This window comes from Acromyrmex echinatior, chromosome 5, assembly GCF_024713525.1.
Source record: "Acromyrmex echinatior isolate Ae372 chromosome 5, ASM2471352v2, whole genome shotgun sequence".
In the NCBI taxonomy this organism is placed as follows: domain Eukaryota; kingdom Metazoa; phylum Arthropoda; class Insecta; order Hymenoptera; family Formicidae; genus Acromyrmex; species Acromyrmex echinatior.
The window spans coordinates 7,100,571-7,117,863 of NC_141856.1; the positions used below are offsets into that span (position 1 = coordinate 7,100,571).

The following is a 17,293-nucleotide window of genomic DNA, read 5'->3' on the forward strand; positions in this document are numbered from 1 at the left end:
AGTGCTTGGAGGCAGCTAAAGCGACCACTAAGCTTCAGGCGTTAGGCGGCAGTCATACCACAGAGGCAGGTGTCGAAGAGATGTTGTTGGATCTAGGTAGAGCACTTTACAAATTACACTTCCAACTACTTCTGCTGATTGAAGCATCGAACAAAATGTTAGGAGCGCTAATGAATGCCGCTAGAAACGTACAGATTCCTTTACAAGATCTATCAGTCGAGATCGCTAATATGAAAATAGCATTAAGCAGAGCGCTCGAAGAAAGCACTGAAAGCGAACGAGGGACACCTACTCCAACACCTAGTCCTAGTCCTCTACCGGGCTCTGGAGCCGTGGAAGAAGTTGCGAGAGTCGCCGAACTTTTGAGAAATGCACGGTGGTGTCCGGCGCTCGAAGCCGTAAGACTGCACAGGGCACAATGGCCCGGAGATGCTTTTCATGATGATGATGATGTAACGACGGCTGTTAATATGTACTGCAAATATATAGGTCAAGATAGATCAGGTAAGTTTAATAGACGTTGTATTAAATAGTCAATAATATTTTAAGTTATATACAACATATTTTTTTATTTGAAGAAAGAAGAAATGTAAAAAATACTTTGAATATGTATTTTTAAAAACTATCAAAATACTATAAGTTATATTCTTTTATAAATTGTATAATGTCATTATTATTTCTTTTTTTTTTTTTAATATTTGATCTGTATTATACATAACAATACATGAAATATTGTTTATTTTGCATCTTAATATGTTTTAGATATATTTGTCGTGACAAGAAAGGACGATGAGATGTCAGAAATATTTGGCAGACTGATGGAAAGTCTGTTTGAAGTGCTAGCGGCCGTAACAGGATTGGAAGCATCTACAAAAGCTGCGCGCAATCAGCATGACTCTAATCACTCAAAAAACGAATGTTAACATAAGCTTTAATCACGTAGCTTTAATCGCGAATCGTTCTCGTATAGATTTAAATCGACGTATATATACATATTTAATTGTCGTACATATGTAGATGTCTTATATACGCTGGTAGGTAAATGTATATACCTATATCACGAAAGAAGTTCTTAGATCTGTCGTTTTGTTTTTTTTTGTTTTTTTTTTTTAATGCGAAGAACATAACGAATCGCTATCGATTGTAAATTTGGCGAAATAAATCATCGAAATCTTCAGAAATGTTTTGAAATTCACACACAACCTACAGAATCTCTAATCAGGATGATTATGCGAAAAAAGCAATCAGTGTATAATAGGCGACCTGCGGAAGATCAACAGTCTGATCTTGAATCTTGTCAAGATGTGACGCATTTCGTGAGACGATTCGTCGATTCTGCGGTTATCTCCGCAATGAAAATTGTCACTGTGATGGTTCGTTAAACTTCTTATTTGTCAATTACGGTATAATGCCCATAAAATTTCATATATATTATTGAAACTGTGTCTCATGTATATACATATAACAATTGTCTGTATTACTGATAAATAATTCTCATATCATTTGCTCTTAACTATTAGGATCATGAGTCCTCGATTAACCACACCAAATGGCCTACGTGTGGAAATATGAATATACGAAAAGGTCTGCGATGTGTGAAAGAGGAGATGCTCCGATGGAATCAATTATCGGTATAATTAAAAAAGAAACGGCATGTTAAGGGAAGAAAAAACGAAATAATGAATTTTATTGATCTTCTATAGGCTTTGAGAAATTGGATGTTCTATGCAAAGTTTATCAGCCTTAACAAAGAAGGCACCATTGAATTCTACATGTATCATGTTCTATGGAGCATACCCACACCGGCATATCCGGAGCCATATGTGACTGTCAGCGTGTTCTTCTGCATCGCGGCGAGTTGCGTGCAGCCGCCGCACTTTCCAGTCGACGTTAGTTTGTTGTGTATATTTTCAGCTCTTTCCCCTTGTACTCTCTCTCTCTCTCTCTCTCTCTCTCTCTCTCTCTCTCTCTCTCTCTTTTGTGCGCATCTCAATATACATTATACATCAACAAAAAATGAGCAGATCTGGATAATATCGGGAATTACTTTTAATATGTTTTATCATAATTTGAATATGATAAAACACAATATAATTAGGTATTTAAACTATAGAAATATACCGTACTATATATATAATTACATTTGTACAAACTTGTATCTGAAGTAATAAAAGATACCAGCCAGGATTTTATATATATAGTAGGCACATATTAAATTAAAGATTTACATTAAATGCGCTTTCATATAACATAATTTTTTAATAGGTGACATATGTATTCGAGGGACATCAGTTTGTGCATCGGTTAGATGTAGTTTTTCAACCAAAGTGGCTTTATGACATTCTCGACATGAAGACTATGCTGTTCAAAACTTTCACATTTTAAAATATCTATTCCTCTTAATATTTTTTTTTTAAAAAAGCTGTATTTTCTCTTTTAAAATTGTATAATTGTAAAACAATTTTTTTTCTATGAATATTATAATAATAAGAAAGAAGAATTATAATAAGAATTTGTATATGTAAGTGGCAATGAAAACATGATACATCTCAAACATATCCTACGTATTTGAACGCAAGCACAATTCCTCCGTGTTGCACCGTGAAACGGCTGCAGCTTTTCAAGGCAGATTTTTAAGTGCCTGCACCGTGCAGAATGTCGTAAAAGTAAGAGTGTCAGATTTCCGCGAATCGGGCACGCGCCGGCCGCAATCTGGTCCAGCACCGGACGCCATTTCATTTCACTCAGTTAAACAATACGAGCAGGTGATACTCCTATTCCGTAAGAGAGAACGTACCGCGCATTACCATATTGCCATTTCCAATCACATATTTACAACCTTTGCATTAAATCATTAACACCAATCGTTACAGCATTGACAGCGTTTCCTTGTCTACAGCTGTAGAAACGAAACAATAAAAATGTAAAGTCAAAAAATGTATCGAGTTGATTTATTGGAGTACAATTTCTTATAAAAATTTTAATATACGTTAAAATAAATATCTTTATTTTTTGTTTGATTTAATCGTATGTCGCTTTAGTTTTATAGAATAATAATTACATAGAAATTCAAAATTTCTTTGGAGAAAATGTTATTATATACGCTTGAAAATCGATCTTTTTCTCTTCTTTATACAATTGATATATAACACATTGATATTTCCATTTATAGGCAATGTTTCACACTGCTAACATTAACTATCAATTAGATATCAATACGTGGTTGGTGGTTTCATTCATTCTCTCCCACGAAGTTGATGCATTACTACAAAAAACCTGCTACAAAAAGAATCTATTTACAATCCCGCGGAAGACACCGAGGAGGTGTGGACCCTGCGTTGGTCCCTGGACTCGATCCTGACTTTTTTACGCATTCTCAGCTTTGAATAATGAGACCGACGAATGGATGAAACAATTCGACAACCAGAGAGGGCTCTCTCTTGTACACATACGGACGAACGACGCCGGGAGGTCTCTCGGTGTCTCAGCAGGAGAAGAGAATAGAGATGGCAAGCCACGTGTTGGACACATCGAAACCCGGAGACGTGATTGTACTTTTAACAATATCGATTTAATTTTTCTTCTTAGGCATCCAAAATTCAATTATTTTAGCATTCTACATGTCTTTCGATATTCTAAAAACTTTTGACATGTTGTGTCTGTGAATAATGGTATGTGCTAATAAATTTATTTATTTTTTTTTGTAATTTAGTAACTGTAATATGTGTGTAATAATGAATGATCTATACTATATTGTAGATGTTGGATTCGACTGACAAGAAATGAAATTCAACGAATCTTATAACTGACACGATTCTTTTTCCTTCTGTTGAGGATCCGTTCTCCAAATATGAAAACGACTGATTGCTCATCGTTTCACAAACAATCAATCCGTGTTATATGGGTCAAAGCGATATCAGTTTACAACCGCCAACCGCAGTGGCAGCAACCACCGCCTATTTATACGATGCTGGGCTTTTTGTCAGTCGCGGGGTGGTTCTTGTCTTAAACATCACATCCGCCGAAATGTGTGCCTCCTACGCTGACCGAGAAAAGGATGCCCGCGAGGGACCGCGAGAGGCGGCAAAGACGAAGCGTGAGAGAAGCTACGACAGGAACCACCGCTTCGCTTTCTTCAGTGGCTTCAAACATCCGCTGCACCAGCCGCTACCAGATTTTTCGTTTACCCCCTGCCGTCTCAGTTTGCGCCACAAAGAAACGTTCGTGCATGCATTCATTTCCCCTTTCCACGTCAGAAGCGAAAGGATGCGTCTCGGAATGCGTTTCTACCCAATGCGGTTCTCGACGTTTCTCAAAGCCTTCGCTTCGTTTCCGGTTCTTCTATGACGTCGTGTTCTCTTTTACGGGTTCCACAGTTGGAAATTTTTGAATTAATATACATAGATATAAACATAGTACAATTAAAGAATATGTACAAATATTTATTATGTGTACACTTGTGTATATATAATTATATACATATACACATATATTATTTTTTACACATATTATTATTTTAATTTATAGACGCAGGAAACATTTCAAATATTTAGCACTCGATGCGCAATTTCTTAACTAGAAGGCTCTCTTTTGATTGATTGTGATCACGTGTCTCGAAGGAAGAGAGATTGCGAGATACATCTGGACCAAGACGATCGAACACGTCGGCCTTCTTCGAGACGAGAGAAGCGAGAAGGGGGATGACCGGTGGACGCTGCGCGACCAGCGCGACACGCATTGTATACCGGATCCACGTGCACGCGAGAGAGGCAGCAGCTCGTCGAATCACCAGCTGCCGATTCGCCGAGGCGACTCCTGGAAGCACGGGAGTCGATCTAAAATTAGCGGCCCCAGCATGGCACCCCCGCCTAGCCCTTACATGGCCACGTCACGGGCATACACTCGGCTACTTCGAAAGAGAGACATAGAGAGTGAGAGAAAGAGAGGAGAGAAAAAGGGAAACAATAATAATCGCAGCTTGCCCGGCACGAGTTGATCACGCGCGAGATCTAGCAGCTGGAACTTGTCGACAAACAGCGCGATCGGACCTCACTCCAGAAATCATTACTCCAGAAATGGTAGAAGCCATACATAAAAAATTAAAAGGAAACTTTGCATTGTATTACAAAATAGTCTTCATTATTTTTCGCAGTTTCATTCTTTATCAAGTATAATGGTAACTGCGAAAAAGATTGCTTTACTTTTTTAATATCTAGATTTAGATCTATATGAATTTTATAAGGACCTATTGGTTTTATAATTAATGTTTAAGTGTGTAATCAAACGCAAAGCTGCGGATATAAAATACATTTGGCATATTTAAAATAATTTTTTTGTATATTACACACACACACAGACACACACACACACACACACATATGTACAGATATATATGATTTTGAGCTATTCTTATATTTTTTCCTAATATAAAATTTGGTACAAAGTACTAGAATCTCTTTATTATCATTGTAGGACAGGAAATGCCGCAAGGGTTAGCAATGAACCACATGGCTACCGGATGAATGAATGGTGTAATGAACGAAGTCATGTCCAAGATAGCGCGTTAACGTGCTGGAAAAGTTCTCAATGAAGTGCCGATTAATATCAAGTGGCATGAGATAATGTATCTAATCTTTACTCTCATTACTTCCTTGATTGAAGAGTCGATTCTTCAAAAAAATTGTCATTAATGTCCATTTCAAATATTCGATCGTTTTAAAATAGTTTAAATATCCCTGTTATTTAAACTTATTTCACAATTTCATAAATAAATTCAAGAATTTATGTAAATAATTATTTATGTATGGAGATATTGTTTCTTTATATTTAATTTATTTATGAACTATACATTATTTATAATTCTGGTATAAATAAAATGAATCAAATATGTACGTGTACGTGGAAATTACACAGAAATGCAATGCGCTTCACTGTTAAATCTATAGTGTCAAATTTAATTATCGTTTAACTTAATGTAAGTCGCCACTGATCTTATTACTCAATCATATCGTTATTTTACATTAAAACAATGGTTATATTTGACATTATACAGTGTCAATTGAACATTATATAGTGTCAAATTTAATTATCGTTTTAATAAAAAATAATGATATATTTAGTAGGAACAATGGCGACTCACATTAGGTCAAATTTGACACTATAGATTTAACAGTGTTGAATCCGAATTTCAATCTAAATGGGTATTCAAAGAATTCAAAGAAAGCTGCGAGTCTCTTGCGCACAGTTCAATTAATCACGTTTCGCGGATCTTCAATCTAATTCATATAGTACCGGATACATCTCAGTAGATCGTTTAACACCGAAACGAGAGATCCTTTGCGGACTCCTTGTAGGAGAAACGAACCCCGTTCCGCAGTACATCTGCGTCGAGCGGATGCAGACTGCATTTTATGACCGCCCAATGCACAACCGATTCTTATTCGTGCACCCGCACTCACACCCTCCATCGTTCTCCACCGAGCGGTACAACGACTTCTATAATTAGATCCCCTTCCTTCTTTTGAGCTTAGACACCTTCGCGGGCGCGAGTGATCTCTTGACCTGTGAAAGAGAAAATTAAAAGGAAGATTAGAAGGATATTATTAAAATATTTTAGTCTTAAAATCGACATTGATGTACATGATTTTTCAACTAAATGGATACTTATACATACATTTCAAATCAATTTCGTCGCAATGAACATCTTATTCTCCTAACTAAATTCAGAAATGAATGGTGTCATTTATTTTGTCAACATCTTTCACTGAAAATTGATCGTAGATTAATCAACAATCCACAGGTTTGGACGCAATGTTATACGACGACTTGAAAGAACTACCGCGTGTCATAAGTTTCACTTTGGCTATTTCGAACAGGTTGCGCTCGTATCTATTTTTCGATCATTGGCATCGGTCGGATCTACGGATTCTTACGCTGCCGACGACAGGTAGACACGAATATAATATAAACGGCGATAGTTAAATTGAATCGTGATATATAAGCGCGATCCAAGCACTCGCTATCATCGTCGTTGTAGATACTGCTTAATCGTTGGTCATCAGCCAAAAACTCGCCTCTAAACTTATTACATGTGAAATCGTGATATTTCGATTCGAAGTGCCAGTCTGCTGGCACTTCTATCTTCCAGTTAATTAGATTTTTTTTAATAACATTATACAAGACACGATCGTGTTCTATTTGCTATTTCTATTAAGGGTTGGTCACATCTGCAGTGCAAGATGTCTTCAATTATGATGTCAGAAACATAAATTTAGGCGAATGCCGATTGCAACTTTACATAAGAGTTGCACAAATAACTTACACAAATATATAACTAACTACATAAACATATATAACTTCCTTTTTCACCAAAATTAACATAGCATACATCAATGGGAATTCTATTATAAATTCTTATTAAATTATCTTCAGAATAAGTATTTTTTTTAATTTGAATTATTCTTATGTATTACAAATATACTTTTTGTATGTCCCATTCTCGTATATTGTTTAATTAATTTTATTTTATTTTTAAACAGATGAGATCTGATCTCAGGCAAGCATCCGGAAACCGACAATCGTCACGAGAGTTGCGCTTCCTGTCACACTGTGCTTTCGTCAATGGTCGAGAGATAAATTGGTGGGGTACGATTTCGAAATTAGTATTTCTAGATCGTAGTTAAGGAATATCCTTGTGCAACATCGGTCTTTCTTTTCTTAAGAGCTTGCCAAATGATGGATTCACGTCAGATATATTATATCAAAATAATTTTAACTATCTAATTGATGATTAATGTCCATTTCTACCAATGTGAATTAACCTACTTAATCTCGATACTTCAACTTATCTTCATCTTCGTTTAGTTCCAAGAATAAAAAAAAATGAAGAATAATGAATCAAAATTGGTAGAATTGAGCATATAACCACCACATTCTACAATAAGCCATTAGTAATATATAAATCGAAAGTCGGAAGTTAAAATTGACCAATTACAGTCACATGAAAGAAGAATAATTTATTATAACTGGTCAATTTTTAGTTTCTGACTTTTGATTTATTACTAATGGCTTATTGTAGAATGTATGTGACTTAATGTTCAAAGAACTCAATAATTCCTAAATCTGAGATGATTTTTGAAATTTTGAAATTGAGAATTCAATACTTTTTTTAGGGAACTTCGAAGATCATAAACATTACATGTTGATTTAAAACAAAACAAAAAGGATCAACTACTTAACAAGTATTTTACATGTACCTCTGTTGAATCTCTTCATTGAAAAAAATTTATCAATTCTTATATGTTATGGCGCTTTGGCAATTCGAATTCGTCCCTGATCTGCATGCAAATACGAGCTAAACTTAGAGACGTCCGATTTCCCTCATTACGACAGATCGCATTTTCGTCTTCATCGACCTTAATTATTCATTTGCTAGCTTCAATTGCTAAGTCGTAATACCTACTTAAATTCTTATAATCACTTAAACTAGTAGAGAATAGAAAAACATAAGCGTAAGAGTAAGCAAATCATTTTTTATTTGCTATTACTTACGTTATTGTCTTACTTTATCAATCAATTTGCTTACGTCTTACTGCTTATGTTTTTCTGCTTATGTTTTATTAGATTAAAATATCATTCAAATTTATTTTAAAAAATTACAATCACATTTTTTTTTACAAATATTGGCATAAATCGAAATTGAAATTAATCAGTATCTACAATTTCGGTCCAAATAAATTGAGTTCAGTCAAATTTATAAAATCAGATTTATATAAAATCAGCTTCTAACATAAATCATTTGAATATAATGTACAATGTTCAATAATTCAATTCATAGATTATTTCATGAATTTTAGAAAACACGATGATAAGATACAAATTCAGTACCTTCGGTCCCTAAAGTGTCAAGATAACACGTCTTAATGGATATACCGACCGACTGGATTCTTCAATGGGCCACTAGAAAGAAGAGTTTCTGAATGGGCACGCACACGCATGTGAAACGTGCACGCACATACAGTGCGATATTCCCGTGAATCTTATAGCGGTGAGATATCAACGTACGAGATGCACGTCCACCGGGTGTCTAATATTATACCTCTACACAAGACATATCGTGACGCACGCGATGTTTGTACGAATTATTTCGAACTCTTTTACGTCAAACACATCTCGAAATAATATTATCTGAAACAAAATAATTAGGAAGTGCAGAAAGAATTAATTTCCAACTTTTATCATCACGTCAGTGCTCCTAAACTTTTGTATGATATTAAAACAATTTGTCAAATAATTCTTAGTTATGTGCTTCGATATGCTAGTATTTATTATTTACATCTCTTTAATTAATCGGATTTATTCGTGTAATAATTTAATATTTATAATTAAATATAATACATATTTAATGTCTAATAATTTAATATTTATCTCCTTATTTATATTATTAAAGATGAAATAACAGAGAAATTACGACTAAATATATATTTTTGCTAAAATTTAATTTTAAGAGATACAAATACGTATACAGAATTTTTTACACTTTAAATTGTATGGAAAAATTTGATTAAATCGTCAGCATTGGACTACCGATTATTACTACTGATGTTTTGAGTTCCCATGTGGGCACAAAGTCTCGGGATGATCGCGTGCGTGGGTCGCATGCGTCTTGTAGACGCACGCGTGTTAAAGGGAAGAACGATGGAAAAGGGAATTCGAGCCTGGAGATGAGACGCTGGAGAAAGAGAGAGATGAAGATAATGGGCGCGTGTCGGTCGCGTGCCTATTGCCACCGGTGACTCGGTTGTATATCTGCGATCTCTCCGGGGTCCCTTTAACCGCCCTCCGTTTTTCCATCTCAAGGAGATGTTTTCAGACAATAGCGTTTCCGCCGGTGATGAAGATCAACTGTCGACACATGTATCGAATAAAATCACGGGAAGATTTAATAGATCGGCGAGAGTCTTTTTTATCATTCTGATAAATAACGGAGACATTTAATGTAAAATAAAGGAGAAATTGAATTTAAGATATAAGGAAATAAATTTGATTGATTGGTCCTTTTATAAGAAGAAACAGACTTCAATAACTGTCACGAAAATTTATGTTTCCTATTATACATAAACATAACAACAGGGCTCGGTAAAATAATTGACTTATTTAAAATAAAAAATATAAAATAAGTTTTAGACACCTATTTAAAGTATTAAATAAGAAATAGATCAGAAGAAGTTATTTAAAATAAATACTAAATAACGTTTTAATTTTTTTTTTATTTAAAATACATATTATATAAATTTATTTGAGATAAGACCGAGCCCTGCATATCAATTATTTGTTAAATTAATGACGATACTTACTTGCTAATTTGTCATTGTATCGTTTAAGATCATGACCTTAGTCGTTCACCGTCTAGATCACTTCCTTTTTCCTGCCACGCTCCATAAAAACCGCCTGGGTAATAGCGATGAAAGAAAGAGAATAAAGACGCTGGCATGCGAATGCTAGCCTTGACCAAGCAAAAGCAGCTTGATTTATCCTGCTCTCTTAATTTCAAAAAAAAAATGAGACTTTACAGAATTAAAAGTGTCTTCTTAGTGGCACGCCTTTTGTTAATAGTTGCGTGAAAATCAGGAGTTTCCGATATTGTAAGCGAGAAACGGAAGTCATTAACATTCCCGATGTTTCGGATGAGTAATTAGTCCTGTCGTCACTGGGATGCCATGCGTAAATCACTGGTAATTTCTTTTTCTTGACAAACTCTGGATCATATTAATATTCGGGTATCAGGGCTACATTAAAATTTGCTTCCTTTATATCATACATAAATATTGGTTTAATACGCGATTCTTTTAATATCATTTGTTTTGAATATAAGAATGTACTGCATTTTGTTTCTTAAATTATTTAAATATTTCGATATCAAGATACTTACCCCCTCTCTCCAAATTAGAAGCTATCGTAATTCGCTTCTAAGGAACGAATTTCGTTTGAATTAGATCCTTGCGGTCGTCTATTGATCCACGTGATTCCAGAACAAAAGAGATTGCAGAAAGTGGAGTACCCAGGATTAATTGCGACCAGGTCAGACTGGCGGTACACTACGAGACGAGACGAGCCTGTCTTCGCAGGTGGCAAACAGGCATGCAAAACTGAAAACGAAGGGCGTACGCAATACGAGCACGTGCTCGCATTTTGCAAAAGGTCTCCTTCTTAAAAGCGGCACGGCGGTGGTGGCGGCGGCGACGTTGGAGGCGATCAGCTGGCGGTGTTTCTCCTTTTTCTCTTCGATCTTCGCAAGACCGAGGGAGAGGCGAGTCAGAAAAAAAACGCTAAAAAGAACGAAAATGAGCGTCGCCACCCCTTCTCCGTTGCGCGCACCCGCATCCTGTGGCAGCTTTCGTAAAAACCGTCGGCCCTGTCGGTTTCCATTCAAAAGCGCGAGTCACGGGGGCTCATTTACGAATTTCATGACGAAACCCTACACTGACTGGAGAGCCAGGCGTCTGCGATCTCGATCGAAGCGTCGTCAGGAACGTAGAGCTTAAAGATGAATAGATAAAGCGTCGCGTTAGGAACCGAGCTCTGAGATGAATAGATAAATAGACACGAATAAAAGGAGAAAGTGTGATCGCATGCTTTGAAAAAAGATCTCATCTTTGGATTACATTAAACTATTATAATCTATCTCTAAAGTGAAACACACTCATAAGAAATAAAAAGATTTTATTTTAAAATATTTAAAAATATGTATAAATTTAAAACAATTAATTGTCATTGATGCTTACGTACTAAAATAAGTATAAAATAAATTATGGCAACAAATAAAACAATATAATAATATAATTGACAGAAGAATTCATTATTCCAACGTAGTACAAACATATCACATAAAGCTGTATGTCAATCAGAGTGTAGAATTTTGTTGAATAATATCAAATGACCATTTGGACAGTTTCCATTCAAAGGGGAGTATTCCAGCAACGCCGAGGCGAAGGGCAAGTAGCTGAATTCGTACCGATGGCGGTGTAAGAATAGCAACACGATTGAAGGGGGGGATGAAACAGGCGGCTGATCGCTGTCTCCGGAAGGAACTGTCTCCCTTTATCCTCGAGGACATTCCTCCGAACACGAGCCAACGTGTCTTACGGTGCTCTCCCCTAAAGGGAGGCACTTCCACGGACCCATCTTCACCCAACGTTAACCTCTTGCACCCAGAACTAAATTAAGAGTCGTTCCGGTCGACGTTTTTTGCCACCGGCACTTCTCGAACCTTTTTTTCCTCAATCCATCGAAAGTATCAACCCGTTATATTTCTTCACATGTCTAAATATTTCAGACCTTATTCCCAAGATTATAGTTTTCACTAATTTGTATATAATATGTTACAGTCAGTGCTTTTTTTATTTTAAATTCCTTATTTAATTTATTTTGTATCTCTTCCAACAATGAATAAGTTAGAATTGCGATAAATTTATTAGAGGAGATGGTCGTGATTGTTTAAAATTTTAAACATTTCTATGTGTAAAGAGAAAAACATGATTGTTAGGTATAAACAAAATTTTAGAATTAAGGAAATAATGAGAGCGAATAAACGATGTTCTGAAAACATAATACATTGGAAATGCGTTCTCTTCGGAAATTAACGCGCTGTAAGCTTCATTCTATCTTCCACATGTAATATGTGATAAAGATAGAATAAAGCTTATAGTGCGTGAATGCCTGAAGCAAACGTATCTTAAGAAAAATAAATTAAAAGTTATTCAAGCAGGAGATAGCATTAAAGCCATACGTAGATAATAGTAAAACTTACTGAAAAATTTGTTTTTTTAAATATTTTTTTTTAAATATTTTTACCACCTTCTTACTTTTTTAATACCTATAAATATGTTTTTTTTCTTTCTTCCCATACTTTTTTCTTCTTTTTTTTTATTAGGTTTTATCTTTTTCCCATTTGTTCGTTCAATCGTCCGAAGTGAAATCTCGTTAACTAATCTGTTCGATATCGTTTGCCACCTCATTGCTCAACATCACTTAAATAATGCGCAACGAAAAAACATTGTAGAAGTGAGCAGCTTTAAAACAAAATTTTAAACTCATAATTTACAAAAACAAGGAAATAAAAATTAAAAATATAAAAATATTATATCTATTTTTATTTTTGGAAAAATGTGATAATAATATTTTAGTAAAAAAAATAATATTTCATAACATGTATTACACATAATTTTTGCCATCCAAAAAAATTAAATCTCGAAAAAACTGAAAATCCGATATCATTCGACCTTTCCCTAATTGATATTCTTATTATATCATTTTCGTTTTATAATTATAAATATATAATTGATTATACAAAGTTTTCTGGTTATATTGATAATTTTGTGACAGTGTACTCATATTTACATTCGCATTTTCAACGAACGTGTAATTCTCCCTGCTCATCACGAAATTTAGTCTAGAGCAAAATAGAATTGTCTATCTATCATCTGTATGCCCACCATGCGATGCACTTTCCCCTTTCACGTGCCTAAAAACAGCAACAATGCCGTGGAATATAATCAAGACGGGTGCAACGCCTATTCCCGCATAATGATTCACGTACCATGAATAGAGAATAGTCATTAAGTTGCGCCGCCCGGTGTCATTGCACCCTAGATCCTAGAGGACGCATTGGGGAGTCGAAGGAAAGCGCAGACGGAAAAGTTGGAGGTACACGTAAACGGCTGAAAATCTGACGTCTTGGCGCTCGGCCAAGATCTCCGTGGCTTATCTTCGGATTCGTCTTCATCCCTCATCCTCCGGTGGGCGATCTTCCGCGACGGTCCATGGACTTTTATTCCACTTTCCTGCCGGAGCGACGCGACGCATCGTTTCGCGGAAGCGCCTCCTCGTCATCGTATTGCTATTCTCGGAATCCAAGCAGTTTAATAGGTTCGTCCGATTACGAATTTAGGCGCACGAATGTTTAGCTCCGAAAATTCTTTCAGAGGATTGATTATTATTTCATGATGTCTGTGTTGCTATAAATGTTTGTGATCGTGCAGGACACGGAAACTTTTCTAGCAGCCACCTGGTGTCAACGTTCAGTTTTTATTAATCTTACTTAATATTATATAATTCTATATTTAACAGAAATTTGTTAAATTTAAATTATGAATAAAGTTGCAAGACTTTATACTATACAAGAAACATTGGAAGTAACAACTTCAACAAAACTTCGAAATAATTCGTCGCAAAATTGTATTGAAATAATAATATTCTATAAAATTTTATTATTCTAAAAGATTCATTATAATTTCTATTATTAATTTAACTCATTTCTTTACTAGAATGCGAATACAAAAAAAAAATTTATTATAAAAATTGAAGAAATCGTTCGATTTGCACGTCGTTATCGAGAGGCAAAGTCGGCAAGCATCTTTGAGAAACGAACAAGTTTAAGAAAAATTCGCCAACGGACGAATCTCATCGCGAGATTTTAGATTCCGATCTCCTCGGCTTACCTTGTCGCGCTTCGCGGATGGCCGTGGAATAGAAGAGAGGTGGTTTACCCGAAGACCACGACAGCTGCATCGAGCCAGCGGGGCCTGAAAATAGCACGACAACCCCATGCCGAGGCCGCCGGAGAAGCGGCGAAGTCGAAGTCCTCTCTCTTTCTCTTTCCTCGCGTTCGCTGCTTTCGAATATACGTACTCTATTCGCTAGAAAGCCGCCTACGAGCCTTTTAAATAGCGATTGCGTGCTTTTCTCTTTTTTCCGTCGGAGAGTACTTGCTACCATCAGCACGAGGAAAAGAAGAAGGCCGCTGATTTATAGGAGGAACCATGCATATCCGGATACTTTACGGGACACACGATCTAGTCAGACTTTCTCATCCTAAACGATCCCACCGCCTCATAGAATCACTCTTAATGACTTAGTATCCCTGTCGCATCGACGCAAAAACTATATCCGCCCCCGTACTTATCCATCTTTTTCGAGCGAGAAATTACCTAAAATTGGAAATTCCCCTCTTACAAGCTTGTCCCGATTTAGTAAACTTGTATATATCATCAATGTAATTTATTACTTACCATGTAGTCATTCTTTAAGTCCGTCATCAAAATTGTTCAGATCTCATCGACATTCCAATGAATACAATCGAACTTTAAGCAAATCTCTTTCTGTAGAACTGCACGTGACCGAGATAGCGATTTATCCGTCAAGATCTCTTCGCTATCGTTGTCGTCGCGTATTTTCTCCTCCTCCGCATCTGGGAGCGTTCCAAGAGCGCCGAAAATACGCGAATCACGTTAGTGGGCGAACGGAATACCTTTGAGCACCTGTAGGATGCGCCGCCGGATAAAGCGCGTAGAAAGCCACGAGGTACTAGCATTATTGGTGTCGGTTACGTTAATGGATGGCAGTCGAATTGCGTCAGTGGTTGAAGATGCTCTTGCTTGCTCGATGTGCTCGAAACTCGTGACTTTATTTTTGGCCGTTCAACGACGATACCGTCGACGATTTACGATACCGCCGCCGAGACACCTGTTCCGCAACTCCCATCTAAAGGTTCCTTGCGATTGCGCGTTTTATCCGAAAGCTCGTAAATATTTCATTTTAATGTAAACAGTTGATATGCTTCGACTTTCCTTCTTTTTCTTCCCTGAAAAATTTCAAGCATTTTTTAATATAGCATCGAGAAATGACGTAGGATAGAATAAATATATCGAAGAGCGGTATAGTCGAATGCGAATCATAAATTCTCATTGAATTGTAGAAATCTCAAAAATCGTAGATATTTTTAAAAAACAAAATGTATAAGTTTCATTAATACATTAATTGATACATTTAATAGATATTTAAAAGAATTTTAAATGAAGACTTTCTCTCTTTCTTTCTATCTATCTATCTATCTCTCTTTACACGTTTCTCAAGTCTCATAAATTGAATTGAATGTATAGAAGGATTGATATTTCTCGATTAAATCACCTTTTTACTAATAAAAGGAATTAAATAATAAAAGTAAAAGAAATATAAAATATTTAATATTTAATATCATTTAATAATACAAGTGAAAATAATAATAGGCGAGAAGAAATCACAACAAAAAGTCTATGTGTTCTCTAATTTACTGAATATTTCGCATCTAACAATAAGATAAGCTTTAAATCGGAATCTGAGCTCTTTTTTTCTAATCGCTTTAGAACACGCGTTTCTTGCAAAGAGCAAGATACTATATGGCAGCGGGGCTTTTTGGTCGACGATTGAATGAATGCCACGCGAGTTAGTCAGCGCCGCGGTGCTAAATTCGGCGGACGCCTGGCGTCGTGCCAGAAGAACCACCCAGCGCACCAACCTGTGCTTCTACCCTGTAACCGCCGATGAAATGGCGTCGTTATCATATCTGCTTACCATTAGTCTTCGTTTAAATAACGTCCAAACAGATCGATATAGCGCTGATTCCATTAAGTTTTCTGAACATGTGGTACAAGATTCTGCTTTTCCATTGTTTTCTGCTTTTTTATAAAAACTTGATAGGCATCATAAAAAAAAAGTAGAAGATTAGATTAAATTTCAAACTTCAGGTATTATAAACAGAAACTATGATCGAATGATGGAATTTTAGATGCATGGAACTTTCACTGCAACAAATATATATACATCTCAATCAGAATTAAAAATTCCATTACAAGAACTTATACATTAGAACTAAAGATACATTCTATTTCTTAAAATATCATGCAGAAAAGAACTATTAAGGATTTCGCATAATATTTAATGTGTAATTCTCAAAACCATCTGTGCTATTTTTGGAAGATAATATTAAAGTATTTGAGGAATTAACATTCAATATTATATGTACTGTAATTCTCTTATTAACTTTTATTCCTGATTCTTTTACTATGATAAGTTATAAGAAGAATTATCAGATAATTACCATATCGTAATCTACCGCAATTAATTTTGCCAATTTGTATTTAATTCAATGATTTCTCCAATTAGCAGGATCTAGAAATAAGGAGACGGGACAACTTGTCAAGAGAAGATAAGGGTTGTTAGCAACCACCCTGCAGGAGCCGCGGGGATCAGCCGTGTTCCACTCGCGCGGTCTTTTATCTGCCCCTCTTCAGCAGGGTCATACGCATTCGCCACGCGTGTCGCACATTGCCGATACACCAATGGGACCACCACATGCGCGGGAGAAAACCAGGCGGGCACGCTTCTGAGGCGCGTGCAGCTGAAGAAGAAGAAGAAGAAGAAGAAGAAGAAGAAGAACAAGACGACGACGATGACGAAAAGCGCCGCGGCGGCGACG

The 17,293-nt window shown here is 36.0% G+C and overlaps 2 protein-coding genes and 1 long non-coding RNA gene across 11 annotated transcripts in view; 2 read left to right on the forward strand and 1 right to left on the reverse strand.

Annotated features, from left to right (window-relative positions):
• The window catches only part of fry (microtubule binding protein furry), a 37,126-nt gene extending 35,945 nt beyond the window's left edge, over positions 1-1,181 (forward strand). For all 8 annotated transcript variants that reach the window (XM_087406665.1, XM_087406664.1, XM_087406666.1 and 5 more), the window contains 2 exons: positions 3-504; positions 763-1,181. In XM_087406665.1, the coding sequence (XP_087262791.1) occupies positions 3-504; positions 763-923 (663 nt within the window). In that variant the 3' untranslated portion in view covers positions 924-1,181. The remainder of the gene's footprint in view (positions 1-2; positions 505-762) is intronic.
• Positions 1,182-1,223: 42 nt separating this feature from the next.
• On the forward strand, positions 1,224-3,887 carry LOC105149162 (A-kinase anchor protein 14). Its single transcript, XM_011061387.2, has 5 exons — positions 1,224-1,373; positions 1,521-1,631; positions 1,704-1,889; positions 2,266-3,671; positions 3,760-3,887. Exons 1-4 carry the CDS (start codon positions 1,224-1,226, stop codon positions 2,383-2,385), a joined length of 567 nt encoding a protein of 188 aa, XP_011059689.2. The 3' UTR covers positions 2,386-3,671; positions 3,760-3,887.
• Positions 3,888-4,519: 632 nt separating this feature from the next.
• LOC105149161 (uncharacterized) lies at positions 4,520-17,005 on the reverse strand. Of its 2 annotated transcripts, none has more exons than XR_846537.2 (9): positions 16,390-16,476; positions 15,069-15,640; positions 14,499-14,987; positions 13,598-14,065; positions 10,931-11,538; positions 10,356-10,757; positions 6,674-9,903; positions 6,292-6,561; positions 4,520-4,815 (listed from the first exon to the last, which is right to left on the reverse strand). It is a non-coding gene; the product is annotated as an uncharacterized LOC105149161 (long non-coding RNA). The 2 variants fall into 2 exon arrangements; XR_015545250.1 differs by lacking the exon at positions 4,520-4,815 and adding an exon at positions 16,916-17,005 and having other exon boundaries at positions 6,355-6,561; positions 16,390-16,619.
• Between the last annotated feature and the right edge of the window lie 288 nt (positions 17,006-17,293).